We start from the raw sequence: 19,166 nt of genomic DNA on the forward strand, positions 1-19,166 counted from the left end.
CACATGTAAGTCAGACCAGAGAAAGATGGCAGATTCCTTCCCTCAGGAACATTAGTCAACCAGATGTTTTTTTTCCCACAACAATTGACACTGGTTACACAGTTACCATTAGACTGGTCTTTCTTTCATTCCAGACTTTTTCTAAATGAATTAAATTTCTCTATCTTCTGTGGTGAGATTCAAATCCATAAACATTTGCTTGGGGTTTTGGATTACAAGTCTAATGATATTTCCATCACTTTGCCACCTCTGTTTCTCTCTACTGGTGCTGACAGACTTGCTGAATTTCTGCACCACTTTCCACCTTGCATCTCAAACATTTACTGTTCCAAAGAAGAGTCGAAAAGTGTGGTGCTGGAGAAAGCACAGCAGGTCAGGCAGCGTCCGAAGAGCAAGAGAGTCGAAGTTTCAGGCAGAAGCCATTTTGACTTTTTCTGTCCACAGATTCTGCTGTATCTGTTGAGTTTCACCAGCACAAAACTGAAAAGTACTGCAGATGCTGTAATTCAGTGACAAAAACAGAAATTGTCAGAAAAGCTCAGCAGTTCTGAGGAAGGGTCACTCGACCAGAAACGTAAACTCCAATTTTTCCCTGCAGATGCTGCCAGATCTGCTGAGATTTTCTAGCAATTTCTGTTTCGAATTGTTTTTTAATTATTTTTTTCTTTCTAGTAGGCAGCAATCCACAGTATTTGTGGATGCTGTTTAGTTTTTTTCCCATAAGAGTCATAGAGATATACAGCAGGAAACAGACCCTTCGGTCCAACTCATTCATGCTGGCGAGATATCCTAAACTACTGTAGTCCCATTTGTCAGCATTTGACCCATATCCCTCCAAACCCTTCCTATTCATATACCCATCCAAATGCCTCTTAAATGTTGCAATTGTACCTGTCTCCACCACTTCCTCTGGCAGCTCATTCCATACACGCACCACCCTTGGAGTGAAAAAGTTGCCGCTTAGGTCTCTTTTATATCTTTCCCCTCTCACCCTAAACTTACGCCCTCGAGTTCTCAACGCACTCACCCCAGAGAAAAGACTTTGTCTATTTACCCGATACACGCCCCTCATAATTTTGTAAACCTCTATAAGGTCACCCCTCAGCTTCCGACGCTCCAGGGAAAACAGCCCCAGCCTATTCAGCCTCTCCCTGTAGCTCAAACCCTGGCAACATCTTTGTAAGTCTTTTTTGAACCCTTTCAAGTTTCACAACAGCGGTGGGATGGGGGGGGGGGAGGTGGGGTGCTGCCTCCTGTGTTTTGTTTCTGTGTGTGTTGAATTGAGAAAGCGCTTGAAAGTTTGGGGGTGGGAGAAGACCCTCTGGTGGGCGGAACCCCTGAAAGCGGAGCAGGCAGACTGGCTGGTGGGGGAGGCTGGAGAGGGACGGACACGGAAGCGGCTTAGATGAGGAGGAAGGGGGGGCGGGGGAACGGCAGAAACTGACGGAACTTCCGGCGGACACGCAGACGGTAAAAAAAAACCCGGGAACGAGCTATAATAATAATAATAATAATATTTGACGAAGGTATAAGTAACGGGAAGGTCAGACCGAGGGAGGTGGGGACTAAAACCGGCAGCTCCGCTCCGGAGGGTCGTTTTATTATTTTAAACCGGGACTTTCAAAAAAAAACTGACCGGAGTTTATGACCCATTCCCCATTTCATTTACTTTAATCCCCCCGTCAGCCCCGCGGATTTATTCCACTTTCATCTTCTCTCTCCGCCTTTCTCCCTCTTATGTTTCGATGTAAGAGGTTCGCTCTTTTATTATTGAACAGAAAAATATTCTTTCGCCCCTGTCCCCCTCCCCCTTACACCCCCTTACCCTCTCCCCTTACACCCCCTTACCCTCTCCCCTTATTCCCCCTTACCCTCTCCCCTTATTCCCCCTTACCCTCTCCCCTTATTCCCCCTTACCCTCTCCCCTTATTCCCCCTTACCCTCTCCCCTTATTCCCCCTTACCCTCTCCCCTTATTCCCCCTTACCCTCTCCCCTTATTCCCCCTTACCCTCTCCCCTTACTCCCCCTTACCCTCTCCCCTTACACCCCCTTACCCTCTCCCCTTACACCCCCTTACCCTCTCCCCTTACACCCCCTTACCCTCTCCCCTTATTCCCCCTTACCCTCTCCCCTTATTCCCCCTTACCCTCTCCCCTTATTCCCCCTTACCCTCTCCCCTTATTCCCCCTTACCCTCTCCCCTTATTCCCCCTTACCCTCTCCCCTTATTCCCCCTTACCCTCTCCCCTTACACCCCCTTACCCTCTCCCCTTACACCCCCTTACCCTCCCCCTTACACCCCCTTACCCTCTCCCCTTACACCCCCTTACCCTCTCCCCTTATTCCCCCTTACCCTCTCCCCTTATTCCCCCTTACCCTCTCCCCTTACACCCCCTTACCCTCTCCCCTTACACCCCCTTACCCTCTCCCCTTACACCCCCTTACCCTCTCCCCTTACTCCCCCTTACACCCCCTTACCCTCCCACAAGCTTCACTAGGAGATAAAAGTGTGGAATGGGTTTCTCTCGTGTGTCCCTCCTGTAGAAGGGTGCATCTCTTTGTTTAACAAAAAAAAAACCAATTGGAAAATCCAGTCCGATTTGAGAAGCAAAACAAAACAAAAACTGCACATTTCGGAATCCGGAGTAGACAAACAGGAGGCTGGAAGAACACCCAGCGTCTCAAATCTGACTTGCTGTGTTCTTCCAGCCTCTATTCCGGAATGTGCAGTTTTTGTTTTGCTTTTCAAATCGGACTGGATTTTCCAATTGATTTCCTCCTCCCCATACCCCCCCCCCAAAAAAAAACAGCTTTTCTTTCTTTAACCCCTCATGTCTCTCTCTTTGCCACCTCTCTTGTTTGCTAAACTCTTTTGTCTTTACATAGTGGAATTTTGTACATCGACCCTTAGTCTGTAAGTTCAGGATGTTTCAGGGCCTCCAAGAATACTTTACTTCAGAAATGTGTAACGGATTGAGTGAGTGTAAATAACATTTTAGGTTGTATGACTAGTGGTTTAGGACACCAAATAAAGAAACATTGGTAAGTTTGAGGAATAAAATGTTTAAACTGCAGTTTTAAAATAATTTACATTGCAGAGTTTTGTAAAGGACTTTATAACCAGTGACGTTTGGGAGAGTGAAGCGGTCAGTTAGTTTAAATGTCTTGCAAATGTCTTTCATTTGTTTCCCTTCATGCCAAGATTCAGCTTTGTGCATCAAATCTGGAGCACAGATTTGAAACCAGATCAGGGGAGAAAGTTTCCGGATTCTGGAGAAAGAGTTTGTGTTTTAAAGAGCTGGCACAGCAGCTTGTGGGTGCTGTAAGATTAATCAAGTGACACCAAATGAGCAATGTTCCTCTGTATGTCTCGCCTGCATTGTTGTCTGGTACAGTTCACAACAAAGAAATGCCGGAAATGAAATTGAATCAGAAAGTTCTGGAAACCCATAGCCAAACCAATGTCTTTCAGGCCAACCTGTATAAGATATTTCAAGAATGTTTCATTTTAGAAACGTGTAGCAGACTGAGTGTGACCAAATAACATTTTAAGTTTTATAACTAGTGGTTTAGGACACCAAATAACGAAGTAACAGGATATTTGAGCGACACAATGTTGAAACTACAGTTATAAAATCATCTGCAGTTCTCGGCTCTCCATCTGTTTTTATTCTTTCTTGGGATGGGGGCATCGCTGGCTGGACTGACATTTATTGCCTGTTCCTAATTGCCCCTTGAGAAGGTGGTGATGAGTTGAACTGCTCCAGTCTGCCTACTGTGGGTTGACCTGCAAAGCCTTTCTAGAATTTTGACCAGTGATATATATTCCATATCTAGATAATGCATTGCTTTTTTTTTGTGACTTGATTTATTACTATCAAATGTTTGTAAGTACAGTGAAAGGTTTTGCTTTGTAGTTTTGCAGTGCAGCCAGATCATAACATACAAAGTGCATTTGGGTAGCAGAACAGAATGAAGAATGCAATATAATGGCTGCAGAGAAGCTGAATAAAGAGCGGGATCAACATTAAATTTAAAATTTGAGAGGTCCATTCAGAAGTCTGATAGCAGCGGGGAAGAAGCTGTTCTTGTATCTGTTGATATGCGAGTTTAATCTATTGTATTTTCTGCCTAACAGAAGAAGTTGGGAGAGATTATAACCGGGTGGGAGGAGTCTTAGATTAAGTTGGCTGCCTTCCCGAGGTAATGAGAAATATAGATGAAGTCAATGGATGGAAGGTTGGCTTGCGTAATGCACTGGGCTGTGTTCACAACTCTGTAGTTTCTTATGGTCCGAGGTCGAGCAGTGATAGGATACTTTGTATGGTGCATCTATGAAAATTAGTAAGAGTCTTTACAGACAAGCTGAATTTCCTTAGCTTCCTAAAGAAGTAGAGATATTATTGTGTTTTCTTGACTGTAGCATCAACGTGGCTGGACTAGGACAGATCATCACTCTTAGGAACTTGACGCACTCTACCATCTCCACCTCAGGATCATTGATGTAGACAGAGGTGTGCCCTCCACCTTGCTTGCTGAAGTCAGTGACCATCTCTTTAATTTTGCTGACGTTGAGGGAGAGATTCTTACCTCTACATCATGCCACCAAGCACACTATCTTTTTCCTATATTCAGCCTCATCATTTTGAGATCTGGCCTACAACGTTGGTGACATCAACCAACTTGTAGACTGAGTTAGACTGAAGTTTGGCCACACCGTCATGAGTATATAGGGAGTATAATGAAGGGCTGAGTACACAGCCTTGCAGGGCCCCAGTGTTGACAGTTATTGTGGAGGAGGTGCTATCGCCTATTCTCACCGGTTGTGGTCTGTGGGTCAGAAAGTCAAGGATCGAGTTGCAGAGGATAGAGCAGAGATCTAGGTTTGGAGATTAGTTTTGTTGGAATTATGGTCTTGAAGGCAGTGTTATAGTCAATAAGTAGGAGCCTGACGTAGGTATCTTTATTGTACAGATGTTTCAGGGATGAGTGTAGGGCCAGGAGATGGCGTCTGCCGTGGACCTATTGCACTGGTAGGCAAGGAATCAAAACAGGCTGGGAGGTTAGAGTTGATGTGGCTCACCTCTTGAAGCACTTCATAATTGTGGAGGTCAGAACCATTGGGCACACTGCATTACTTTTTTTGGTGCCAGGATGATGGTGGTCTTCTTGAAGCAGGTGGGGGCTTGGAGGAGATATTGCAGGTGGTGGTGTACCTGTGTAACTGCTGCCCTTGTCCTTCTAAATGGAAGTGGTAGTGGGTTTAGAAGGTGCTGTCTGTCTAAGAATCTTTGGTGAATTTCTGCAGTGCATCTTGTAGATAGTACACACTACTGCTATTGAGTGTCAGGGGTGGATGAAGTGGATGTTTTTGGATGTGGTGCTAATCAAATAGGCTGCTTTGCCCTGGATGGTGTCAAGCTTCTTGTGTTGTTGGAGGCAAGTGGGAAGTATTCCATTATGCTCCTTTTACCTTATGGATGGTGGACAGGCTTTGGGGAGTCAGGGGGTGATGTTTCTAGCCTCTGAGCTGCTCTTGTAGCCACTGTTTCTGTGGTGAGTCCAGTTGAGTTTTTTGTCAGTGGTAACCCACAGGATGTTGATAGTGAGGGATTCATTGATGGTAACACGACTGAATGTCATGGGGTGATGGTTAGATTGTTGCTTATTGGAGTTAGTCATTACCTGGCATTTGTATGGCATGAATGTTACTTGCCACTTGATAGCCCAATTTTGTTATATTTGAACGTGGACTGCTTCTGTTTCTGCGGATTTGTGAATGGTGCTGAATATGGTGCATTCATCAGCAAAAATCCGCTGAAGGTGGTTGAGAGTGGGCTATGTGGTCATGGAGTTCCAGTGATAATGTGTATAAGATATGAGCAAGTAGGGAAAGAGTTAAGTTTTGGGTTGCATAACAAACGCTCAGTTAACATAGCTTTGACCAGATAAGAACTTGCAGTAATCAGTGAGGTGCATGAGGCAGGGGTGGTGGGTTTACGAGGTGAAAAGCATCCATTATGTAATGCTAGTTAACAAGGTTAAGAACATCCATTGTGTAATGCCAGATGTCTTCATCTTTACTGTTGATGTTCGCTGATTGTAATGGCCATCCAGTCAATATAGATGCTTCCTTATTTGGATGCTGCTCCCTGTAAGTGACTATGTAATTCTTTAAGAATCTGTTGTTCGAAAGAAGACTGAGAACTCGTGTCTCTGTGCACATGGGCAATCGTTCTCTCTCCATCCAGGGCCCAGAATAAAGATGAAGGAGGTAAAGCCATACTGTGTCTCTGAGTGTTTGCTTTGACTAGTACGGGGATAGGGAAACTGGATGACACCAGGATTTTGACCCTGTGACAGTATAGGAATGCCAGTATAATTCTATGTCAGGATGGTGTGTGGCTTGAAGAGGAACTTGTATGTGGTGTTCCCATATGTGTACTGATAGGTGATAGAGGTCAAGGGTTTAGAAGGTCCTGTTGAAGTAACCTTAGTGAATTAAAGCTTTGCATCCTATAGATAGTGCACAGTATGTATGTGATGCCACTGTATGTGGTGATGATGGGAGTGAATGTTGGAAGTGAATATGCTGCCAAATCAAGGTGGACTGCTTTCTTTTGAGATAGTCTCAAGTTGCTAGAGCTGTACCCACCCAGACAATTGGGGAATATTCAACCACACTCAGTCTTGTGCCTTGTTAATGGTCTATCCTGAAGGTGTTACACCAACATTGAGATTGTATTGTGAATCCATTGTGTTTGTCTCCAGCCAAAATGAAGTTAGGTAACCACATGCAAAGAATTTAAATTTGAAAGTAGATTGTATTCAGTGAAAGACAAATAGACTTGTATTCAGTGAAAGCCAAATAGACTTGTATTTACAAAGTGCCTTCTTTAGAGTCATTTTGCAGTCACTTTAGTACTTTTTAAAGTTGTGGTCACTGTTGCAATGAGGGAAGCATGGTACTGTAGCCAGTTTATTCACAGCAGACTCAGTGCTACAGTTCCCAGTCAATGCTTTCAATGATGTTGAGTGAGGAGTAAATATTGGTCAAGGCACTCGAGATAACTCCCCTGATTTTATTCAAAATAAAGCTAATGAATCTTTGAGAGAACAGATATTACTTTAGTTTAGTGTTTCATCAGGAAGACAGACCTCCAGCATTGTGCTCCCTCAGACCTATGTTAGAATGTCTCGGGTCTTGTGCTCAAGTCGCTGGAATAGAAGTTGAATCCACAAGGTTCTGACTCAGGGAAGATTAATCTGAACAGAATGATAGCTAACACCCTTACAGATTCTCAAATTACATTACAACTGTAGCGTCTGTATGCAATAGTGATCAAAATATATGGGACTAGCAAGCAAATTCACCCATGAAACTTCCAAATTGCCTGGGAATGTTCAATCTCATGAGTGACCATCGAGGAATTAAAAAAAAATCATCCTTGTAAGTTGAGTGGACCAGACTGGTAAGAGCTGGTGCTGTAATCACAGGGTGGTGTTCTGTCACATTTACTACAGATGCACAATCCTTTATCCGAAATGCTCGGGACTAGCTGGGTTTTGGAATTCAGAATTTTTCAAATTTCAGAATAAGTGACAGTTTGATGGTGAAATCTTTAAAAGTTTTCCAGAAGAACAGACTTACTGTGAGTAAAATGGGCCCTGAAACAGAATTGATGCTTGTTGGTGCTGGGCCATGCCCCCATATGTCGCATTTGAGTGACACGCATCAAGTAGGTGTGGAGTTGGGTTAACTGTCTGAAGGCTCAACAACCTTATTAATGAGAAAAAGTCTTCACAAAAAAACCTTCGGACCTTGGAGCTTTTTGGATTTTGGGATTTTGGATGAAGGGTTATCTACCTGTACTGGTAGGTTTGCTGTAAGCCTATTAGCTGTAGTCATGGGAGGAAAAAAAGGGGCCTGCGCTTAGAACAACAGATAGGAAAGTCAGTGCTGGCAGTGAGAGAGTAGCCATCTGCTGGGGTCTGGGAATTTTATCAGAATTTGAGGATTGAACATATGAACATATCTTTACTTAGCTGGGTGGCTGTCTGTTGGGGCCAAAGGCAGGAGGTTCCAGGAGGGATGGTGTGAGGGCGGGAATGAGAGGATGAGGCTGCAAAGGAGTTTGGCGGGGGGGGGAAGGAGGAATGGTTGGATGGGGTTGAGAGGGGGGTTGGAAGAGTTTGATATGACTGCAAGAGGTTCTGGGAGAGAGAAAGATTGCAAAAGAGAGTGTAAATCTGTCAACAAAGACACATTTGAAAACTGGAAGGCAGGAAAACATGAATGAAATCCTTATAAATGAATGTAGAATCTATGATGTTACGCTGGGTAGATTTAGGAGCTGCTTTATGGGATCACCATAGTAGATAAGATTATAATGAACACCGTCTGTCAACTGTTAAATTTAAATCTGAGATGCGTTAGAAAGGATAGTAGCTGTCAAGTTAAAATATTCTGGCTTTTTCTATTTTTGGTGGAAGTACATTAGCTGTGATCTCTCAAATTTAGGATAATGACTTTTTCCAATGTAGAGATGTGTCAGTTATTTTGTAAAAAAAAATTAAATAAACTTGTTAATTTAAATTGTATTGCCTAGGAAAAATAGTAGACCTGATTGAGTGGGAGGAAACTGGAGCACCCGGAGGAAACCCACGCAGACATGGGGAGAATGTGCAAACTCCACACAGGCAGTTGCCCGAGGTGGGAATTGAACCTGGGTCCCAGGTGCTGTGAGGCAGCAGTGCTAACCACTGAGCCACCGTGTTGCCCACAATAAGTGAATAAGTAGCTAGCCTGAGGATTGGAAACCAATTAAAATTCAGTAAAGGGGGAAACATACAACAAAAACCGATACTGTTGGAAAAACGTAGCGGGTCTGGCAGTATCTCTGGGGAGGAAGCAGAGTTGACATTTTGAGTCCAGTGGCCCTTCTTCAGAAATGCGTCACTGTTTTCCATCATCTGCAGTTCTTTCGGGGGTTTTTGTTTAAGGAGCAACGTAAGATTGATTAAGAGGGGAAAAATAAAATATGAGAGTAGAAGTACAAGGAACTTATAAACGTGTACTTTAAGAGCTTCTGTAAGTGTGTAAAAATAAGATTAATAAAGACAAATGTAAGCTCCTTGAAATATGAAATGGGGGAATTGATAATGAGGACCAAGGAAATAGCAGAACAAATAAACAACTAATTTAGATCTGTCTTTACAGAAGAAGACAGAGATAACATCCCAGAAATGCTAGGAAAGTAAGGGTCTATTAGGAAAGATAAATTGAAGGAAATTATAATTATTTAACAAAAATAGTGCTGAAGAAATTGAAAGGACTGAAAGCCGAATAATCCTCAGAGCGTGGTAATCGACATTCCAGGGTACAAAAATAAGATGCCGTGGAGAGAGTGGATGTGTTAGTTGTCATGTTTGAAAATTTTTTTGTTTGAAGCCAAACCAGCATTTTATAAAGGTTCATTATAACCTCCTTGGACTTATATGTACTCTCTTCGTGGAATTGTTAAGCGCTTTATCAATCTACCCAGCCACTTTGAGCAATTTAAGATGAATATAAAGATAACATGAGAAGATATTTGCATAGCAATTGGTTAAGTTCAGGAATATGTTGCCTAATGTTTCCGTGGAGACAGATTTAACTGTCGCTTTCAAAAGGGAATTGTAAAATGACTTGAACCAAAGTTGCTAGGGCCACACAGAAAAGTCAGAGGAGTAGGACTAACTGAGTTGCTCTTATGGAATGTCAGCATCGGTTTGACAGGCTGAATGGCTTTTTTCTGTACTGTAACTCTTCCATAATTACAGGTTGATCTGCTATACTGTGTGGTTTGTTAATGCAAATTTGCATTGACGAGTTGAGGGCACTCTTTCTATGGCGTGAGCTTTTAAAGCTTCTATTGGTTATAACGCGATTCCAGCCCCATGAGTTTAAATGGTGGTGCTATTACGTGATTTTCTTATAACAGGATTGCATGAGAACAGAACTACCGCGTCATAGCAGTCCTAGCCAGTAACTTAATCACTGCCACAATCCTCAGTTTTGAAATGAAGTGTAAAAGTGCAGCTTTCCCCTTTGACCCCTCAGTAGAGATATCTAACATTGGTAGCATTGCTACGTTACAACTAGTTGAGCAATGTGTCTGTTTGCAATATACTGTTATATTTTTGGTAAAGTGTAATGTTTATGAACAAATACAGTTCATCAACTTACCCACATTTTGTGAAAGATTAGAAATACTTGGTTTTGTTTGGTTGGCTTTTGCAAAACCAGGCCCTGACTGTGGAAAGCTTGGAGACTCATTTTTTGTTTTTTGCAATATGATATTCGTTGAAATGTATTTCATCATTTTGAACAATTGTTTGCATTCAAATTTTAATGTTCACATTCACATTTTATCATGTTTCATTCTCTATTCAGATTGAAGCCAAACCTTACCTGTGAGGATGTCCGTTTCAATTATAATAAAATGGAGTGGACAAGAATATCCAGTAACAAAACTGACAGAAGAGGACACAGTGCTGGACTTGAAGGAAACAATTAAAACTCTAACTGGGGTGCTGCCAGAGCGCCAGAAGTTACTTGGCTTGAAAATCAAAGGTAGTGTTTGCTTATGCATGCGGGGTTAGCTGAATTCAGCTCGGCAAAAATACAAGTATTGTCTATACTAAGTAAAAGTAGGTTTTGACAAATGCTTCTTGAATCTAACCTGGATTTGTTCATGATTGAGTTGGGAGTAAATTGAGAGGCACTGTTGCACAGTGAAAGGTGGAATGGTGACAGGGATTGCATAATGAAGGTCTGCAATAATAAAATTCACTTAAAGCCAGCAGAGGGTAAAACGTCTTAATGCAAGATAATCCATGTAACATATTCAATTTTCGGAAATATTGTGGAATGTTCATTTCACTTGATTGTCCGATAATCAACTGATCAGATGTACTCTAAAACTGTGGGAAGCTAGGAAAGAGATTGCTGGTCCCCTTGCTGAGATATTTGTATCATTGATAGTCACAGGTGCGATGTTGGTAGACTGGAGGTTGGCTATTGTGATGCCACTATTCAAGAAAGATAGTAAGACAGGGAACTCTTGACCGATGAGCCTGACATCTGTGCTGGGCAAGTTGTTGGAGGGAGTCCTGAGGGACAGGATTTACATGTATTTGGAAAGGCAAGGACTGATTATTGTTGGTCAACATGGCTTTGTGCGTGGGAGATTATGTCTCACTAACTTGATTGAAGTTTTTGAAGAAGTAACAAATGAGGGCAGAGCGGTGGATTTAATCTATATGGACACTTGTAAGGCTTTTGACAAGCTTCTGCATGGTAAACTGGTTAGCAAAGTTAGATCATACAGAATAGAGGGAGAACTAGCTATTTGGATATAGAACTGGCTTGAAGGTAGAAGATAGAGGGTGGGGGTGGAGGGTGTTTTTCAGACTGGAAGCCTGTGAGTAGCGATGTGCCACAAGGATTAGTATTGGGTCCGCTGCTTTTTGTCATTTGTGTAAATGATTTGGATGTGAACTTAGGTATGGTTAGTAGGTTTGCAAATTATACAAACATAAGAGGTGCAATGGACAGCAAAGAAGATTACCTTGGAGCGCAGGTATGTCGTTTCTTGAACCAGAGTTGCAAGTAGATAGAATAGTGAAAAAGACATTTGGTATGCTAGCTTTATTGGTCAGAGTATTGAGTATAGGAGTTGGGAGGTCATGTTGCAGCTGTACACGACATTGGTTAGGCCACTTTTCGATACTACATGCAATTCTAGTCTCCTGCTATAGGGAGGATGTTGTGAAACTTGAAATGGTTCAGAAAAGATTTACAAGGCTGTCAGGGTTGGAGGGTTTGAGCTGTAGGGAGAGGCTGAATAGGCTGGGGCTACTTTCCCTGGAGCATAGGAGGCTGAGGGGTGAACTTAAAGAGGTTTATAAAATCATGAGAGGCATGGGTAGGGTAAATAGACTGGTCTTTTCCTTGAGGTGGGGAGTCCAGAACTAGCGCATAAGTTTGGGGTGAGAGGGGAAAGATTTAAAAGGGACCTAAGTGGCAACTTTTTCACACAGTGGTGTGTGTTTGGAATGAGTTGCCAGACGAAGTGGTGGAGGCTGGTACAATGACAACATTTAAAAGGCATCTGGATAGGAAGGGTTTAGAGGGATATGGACCAAATGCTAGCAAATGGGACCAGATCTATTTAGGATGTCCCGTCTGCATGGAGAAGTTGGACCAAAGGGTCTTTTTCAGAGCTGTGCATCTCTATAACTCTTTAGTCTTTTATTTGCTTGTTGGATTACTGCTCGTTGATTTTCATAATGCGCTGTGAAATGTGATTTGCAGAGTAAAGTCAAGATAGGGCAAATCGAAATGTCGTAAATATTGTTTTGGATTCGGTACCATTAATCGATCCCAAGAATGGTCTGAGAAGTTACCCTCAGATGATGTTTTTGACTACTTTGTGAGCTGAATTCTAGTTTTATTAGATCTTTCACGTTTTCAGTCAAAGAGCGTGGTGCTAGAAATGCACAGTCGATCAGCAGCATCTGAGGAACAGGAAAGTCAATGTTTTGAGCATAAGCTGTTTATCAGGCACATTCCTGATGATGAGCTTATGCTAGAAACGCTGAATCTCCTGCTCCTCGGATGCTGCCTGACCGGCTGTGCTTTTCCAGCACCACACTCTTCAACTCTGATCTCCAGCATCTGCAGTCCTCACCTTCTCCTTTCACCTTTTCAGTCTACTTTGGTGAGATGAGATCTGATACAAATGAATAAGCTGCTTTACTTCACAGCACAGCAGGCACTTTGGGTCAGTCTCTCAATTCTACAGCTGGATTTATTTCACTCAATCTTTACAACTATGCATAATTTGTTTATCGTTATCCTTTCATGGGATATGAACATCATGAACGCGGTTAGCATTTATGGTCCATTGCTCTTTGTCCTTGCTGGATCATTTCAGAGGGCAGTTAAGAGTTAACTGCATTGTTGGAGTGATATGTTGGCCAGACTGGATAAAGCTGGCAGATTTCTTTCCTTAAAAGATATTAGTGTATCAAATGGGTTTGTATAACAATTTGGTAGTTTCATGGTCACTCAGGCTTTTTCGTGGACTGAGACTGGCTTTCATTTCCAGACTCTCTTAATTGAATTTAAATTGCACTAACGTCCAGGGTGAGATTTTAACCCATGCCGCAGAGTAATAGCCTGGAACTTTAGGTTATTAATCAATGGCATTGCCACTGTCCCAAATTAGCAAAGGCAGTCTGCTTCCCCATAACAACAGGTCATCACTAACACAGAATCCCTACAGTGTGGAAACAGACCATTTGGCCTAACAAGTCCATACGGACTCTCCAAAGAGTAACACATCCAGACCCATTCCCCAAACCCTATTACTCTACATTTACGCCAGGTCATCTGGTTTGACTTCACATAACTTATGAATGTTCTCCCAACATTCCAAACTTCTTGCCATCTTTATTTGGTTGCCTTGTTACCATTCTGTCTCAGAAATTTAACAGGCGAACTGTAATGGTTTTTTTTTTAAACCAGTCCCTTGCTCAACAGCTGGGAACCAGCAATGCCAGCATGTTGGGTATGAGGTCTTGTTGTCTTGTTAGCTTGTGGCTCCATAATTGCCAAGTTGCTTATTATTTAGTCTGTAAGGAAACAAAGTCAAACTGAAGTCATTAACATGTCAATAAACGGTTGACGGCGAATGTTTTTGAAGCCACGTGCAAGCACACTATCCTTAGAAACACAACATTTAAAGGGAGCATTCCCCCCCCCCCTGCAAAAGAACCTTCTGAACCAAGGTGGTCATAGAGTCATAAAAGTCAAAAGCGCAGAGAAAAGGTCTTATGGCTCTTCAAGTCTGCTCTGATCAAAAACAAATACCTGACTATATTAATCTAATTTTCCAGCATTTGACGATGGCCTTGTATGCTTTTGCATTGCAAGTATACATCTGGATAGTCCTTAATGTTAGGAGGACTTCTGTCACTATCATCCTTACAGGCATTGAGTTCCAGATTCCCACCACTCTCTGGGTGAAAAACCTCCTGATTCTTACTTTAACTCTATGCCCCGATCATTGATCCCTCCACCAAAGGAAAAAGTTCCTTCCTGTCTATCTTGACTATGCTTGTCATAATTTAATCCGTTTCAATCTGTCTCCTCTCCTCCTCAGTTTTGTCTGCTCCAAGGAAAACATTCCCAGTTGGTCCAATCTCTCTCCATAAGTTAAACTCTCCGGCCCAGGCAACATCCTGGTAAATCTTCTCTACCCTCTCCAATGCAATCACACCCTTCCTGCTTCTCTGGAGTATTGATTCCAGAATTGCACACGATACTGTAATTGTGGTCTAAGCAACTGTTATACAGTTACATCATAATTTCCATGACGTTAAACTCTGTGCCTTGGCTAGTAAAGGCAAGTATCCATAACGCTGCCTTAAGCACTTTACCTATCTGTCCTGTTACCATAAGAGCCTTGGGAATGATGTGCCTTTTATTTTCAATGTTTCACTGGATCCTACCATTCATCATATATCCCCTTAGCTTGTTTTTCCTGCTGAAGTGAATTATCTCACTTCTCTGGTTTGCATTCCATCTGACATTGATCTGTGTTGTCCGTCTATGTTCTCTTGTCACTTAAGGCTATCTCCTTCACTATTTACCGCTCCACCATTTTTCTATCATCTGCGAACTTGTGATCAACCTTTCTTCATTCAAGTCTAAATCATTGTGGGTTAAAAGCATGTAATAAGTTAATATGTCCCACAGCCCCTTTCTTCCTCTCTTGCAACTCTTAAATAGAGACACATTGGACAAGAGGAGAAAAATTGAATCAAGTTTGGAAGCAATCAGTTTAGTGCTGCAGGGAAGTTGATGGGCCAACTGGCCAATCCTGTATATTGATCTTTGGAAGGAGATAGAAACCCATTGAGGGAAGATCGCCAGAGGAAATATGGTCGATGACTGTTTTGAAAACAATGCTTGATACTTGGTGGTGAGGTCATAGTCCGAAAGGAGATAGGAAGAAGCAGCTTCTCGGTTGAAATCTGGACCATAAGGTATATTTGCTCACAAACCTCAGACAACCCAGTTCTATTTGTGCTAATCTTGCTGATTTATCTGATTTGAATTTTATTGGGTTTGAATATTTGGAAAAGGATTTTCTTTTTTGTGCCCTTGATGGGTAAAATGTGAATCATTACATAAAATCAGTCTGTGACCATAGGTTTCTGTATACAAGGTTAACAGGCTTCCAGGTTATACATGGTCCTACGTGACCTGTATCGACCCCTGGATGCTCCTGAAATAGCAAGGATTTTGTAAATTTTGTCTCTATTTTCTGCTGGCTCACTTCTCTTCTATTCTAATGGGATTGAATCTCTTCTGGATCTGATAGTTTTTCACTTTTCATTTCTGGCCAAATGTCCTAAAGGTTGCAGCTCAGAAACTACAAATCAATCACTTGTCTTCCGTGAGCTGTGCATACAATTCTCTGAGCTGTTCTTTTGAAATAATGGAGCCTTCTTTTTCTTTCAGAGACTGGTGCTTAAATTGACAAAGGTCGCAGAAGGGTTAGGAGTAACTTATTTTCCAGCATCCCGATTTGAAAAGATCACGAATGTCAGAAATAGATGAGATTATAGATTAAGTACTACCTTTTACCTACTTGTTTCACTGTTTCACTGAAACGTCGCAAGATTCCTCTGCTCAGTAAAAGGGCTGAATGTAGAACAAGGTTTTTCAGTCTCATTCGGATGGGCTGACTATTAGAATTGCTCCTATTTAGACACTTTAAATGAATTAGTAATCTTGCTCAAAGAAGCCAAAATATGACCAGCGAGGAGACCAGGAATAAGACAACCTTATTATTATAGTGTAGAGCTTGATCCAGTACCTCGCCTAACTCAATCAGCATGAACATGAGGACAAAGACAAGAATAAGAGAAATGTGATTGTAACTGGAGGACACCCAAATTTACATTTTTACCGTGTGCAGATTGCGGGAGAAATGGAACACTGCGTGAGGTGGCACATCCCATTGTATAGTGACACAAGTATTGAGCTAAAGTGGACATGAGATGGACCATGGCCTAAGGGAAGATTTATTAAGGGTGGTTGTGCAGGAACTGTGGAGGGAGATGCAGCCACTCTGTTGCTCACTGGATGACAGGGGCAACTTCAACACTAAACTAATAAAGTAATAGCTGGATGGGGTTGGTCACAACGGATGGGTATGTTTGACGTTCAGGAAGAAAGCCTGAGAAATTATCAAGATCAAGCAGAATTGCAGGACAGATAGAGTAGAGAATACTTTATTTATTTAATCGTTATCTTTGTAATGAATGTAAGCTGATTCTTCTTCTCTCTGTTTACAGGTAAAGCTGCAGAAGATGACGTTAAGCTGGGCGTGCTTAAACTGAAACCAAATACTAAGATTATGATGATGGGCAGTAGGGAAGAGTGCCTGGTAGGAATCAGATGTTCCAAAATCAATTGTCTTTTGAATAAAAATGCTTTGGTAACTATCATTGTTTGTTGAGAAAGGGCAGGTGTACAAACCTGAATTGTAAAATAAATCTGCCATATTAGGGGCAGCACTGTGGTTCAGTGGTTAGCACTGCTGACTGTCAGCGCCAGGGACCTGGGTTCGATTCCTGCCTTGGGTGACTGTCTGTGTGGAGTTTTTACATTCTCTCCATGTCTGCGTGTGTATCCTCCGGATGCTCCGGTTTCCTCCCACATGTGCAGGTCAGGTAAATTGGCCATGCTAAATTGTCCCTTAGTGTTAGGTACATTAGTCAGAGGTAAGTTTAGGGTAGGGGAATGGGTCCGGTTGGGTTACTCTTTGGAGGGTCAGTGTGGACCTGTTGGGCCAACGGGCCTGTTTCTACACTGTAGGTAATCTAATCTAATCTAATCTAATATCTGTGGGTTCTAGTAAAGGAAAAGACCAATGAATGCTTTGGCTAAATGTGTTTGGAATAACATTGGCTTTCCCTGTGAAATGTTAACCTGCCTTTTCTTCAAACAAGATTGTTCCAGTACTTGACTGCTTTCTTTCCTACCAGAATTTGAAATGTTTGAAACAAAGACGTTGTTTTATACAACTTCTTGTGGGTATTGAATGCTGTCTTTTGCATTGTTCAGTGAAGAAAGCTGCAAGTCTTTCCAGCAAGGTTTGGAATAGTGCACACTGGGACCATAGCCGAAGGGAAGACTTAGTAAGGTTGGGGAGCGCGATGCAACCACTCTTTTGCCCAGTGAATGACAGGGACAGCCTCAGCACTAAACACAATAAGAAAGCATTAGTTTGGAGCTCTTTAGTAGTGAAACTCATTACCTTTTGACAAGTGATAGCTAGCAGTAATGTGGTTCATGTTGCTGGGAGTGGACCTAATTTTCTTGTTTTCTGAATTTGGAATGTTAAATATATGCTCATTGCCAGGTCTTTGCTTCTCATTAGATAGTCTGATTTAACCCAGACTGAAAGTAGATAACCTCAATTCCTGGCTCCCTCCCCCACCCACTCCTAATGTAATCTTTCAATGATATTTTGCTGCTATTTACTTCTGTCTACCACATCTGGTGTCATCAGTAAACTTGAATGTACAGTTCTCCATTCCTCTATCTATGTTATTTATGTAGATAATGAAAAACTTATCCCTGAGAGCCCAGTTGTCGCATCTTACCAATTTGAGGCCATTTATCTGTACTCGCCTCCATATTGTGCTTTCATGTTGAAGTCCATGTAAGTGATGATAATATTCTTTAATCTACCACAGTAATTACCTCCTCAAAATTCAACTAAACTTGTTAGACACAACTTGGCTTTTACTAATTCATGCTGGCTTTCTCTGATTTTTCAAATCCTTAGTCATTCTGTTTCAAAGAACAGATTCTGGCAACTTTCCCACAGCACGCAATTATTTCCTGGTTTATCTTTCCGACCCATAAATAATTGAGTGACGTCTGCCATATTCCTACTAAGCATTCAATTTCAGAATCAAGTGCATTTTAGATCATGACTAATACTTTTGCAATTCCCCTCCCCCGACCAACCACTACCAATATCGTAGGGTAGAAACTGCCACATTCTGGAAATTTGTTATTCTTTAGTTTTGTTGTATTTTCCAAATTTTTATAAAGATTAAATTTATTTTAATAAGGTCATCCCCTTGATTTTCTAAAACGTTACCTCGTGTATCTGGGATTTCTTCCTTATTATCTACTCTGAATGCCAATGCAAAGTAATAATTTAACAACTCTGCCATTTCCATATTTTAAAAGTGACGTCGTGTGTCTGTTGTTAAGGGTCTCACTTATCTATGTGCATCCTCTTTTTATATACTTAAAAAATGCTTCAACATTGTCCTTGATATCCCTTTCAAGTTTTCTTTTTCCTTTTTTTTGCAGGGATTGCAAAAGTATTATATCTCTGAATCAATGGGATCTTCATTATTTATAGCATAAATAAAGCACTTTCTTTTAGTTTTATACCACCTGTCTGGATTATCGGGTTGATCAGGGTACATTAATACATGATTTGTACAGAAATATACCAGATACAGTTTCTAACAGCTCTCCTGGCTTGAAGTCTTTTAATAATATGTGAAGTCTGTGATGATCAAATGCTAACTCAGTTATTCTGAGCCAAATTTGAAGTATTTTGTAACTTGTCTTTCTCTCCAATGTACTACCAAAATCAATTGTGTTTTGGGTACTATTTGGTACATGTCCCCTTACTATTAAATTAGCTAATTACCTAGTGCTAAATCTAATCGGGTTTGCTCTCGGTTCAAGGACATAATATTCCAGAAGACCCCGTAGAATGTGATTAGAAATTTTGTTGCCTTTGAAATTCAAACTATTTTGCTTCTCGCAGTGAATGAAAATTAAAGTCTCCATTAAAGCTGATCTATGCATTTATTCATCCAGCTATTTTATCTATCAGGAGACCTGTAGACAGCTCCCACTGAAGTCCAGCTCCCACTGAAGTCCTATTCTTCATTTTTATCCTGAGTTTCTAGTACTTGTTCATTTTTCCCCCTCTTTTTAATGCTGTAATAATAATTTTCTGTCAAGATTGCTACTCTTTCATTTCCAATTTCCCCATCTTTCCTCAAGAACT

General features: G+C 41.6%; 1 protein-coding gene across 2 annotated transcripts in view; it reads left to right on the forward strand.

Moving 5' to 3' along the window:
• The first annotated feature begins 1,453 nt into the window (after positions 1–1,453).
• The window catches only part of ublcp1 (ubiquitin-like domain containing CTD phosphatase 1), a 46,949-nt gene continuing 29,236 nt past the window's right edge, over positions 1,454–19,166 (forward strand). The window contains exons 1-3 of one of the 2 annotated variants that reach the window (XM_043703986.2): positions 1,454–1,470; positions 10,436–10,615; positions 16,414–16,505. In XM_043703986.2, coding sequence (XP_043559921.1) covers positions 10,462–10,615; positions 16,414–16,505 — 246 coding nt within the window. In that variant the 5' untranslated portion in view covers positions 1,454–1,470; positions 10,436–10,461. Of the gene's footprint in view, positions 1,471–2,910; positions 3,043–10,435; positions 10,616–16,413; positions 16,506–19,166 lie in introns of those variants that run through there. The other variant, XM_087995472.1, reaches the window with a different exon arrangement.

The sequence above is a fragment of the Chiloscyllium plagiosum genome, unplaced genomic scaffold (assembly GCF_037043375.1).
Source record: "Chiloscyllium plagiosum isolate Xiang-an unplaced genomic scaffold, Cpla_swu_hap1 HiC_scaffold_16, whole genome shotgun sequence".
Lineage (NCBI taxonomy): Eukaryota > Metazoa > Chordata > Chondrichthyes > Orectolobiformes > Hemiscylliidae > Chiloscyllium > Chiloscyllium plagiosum.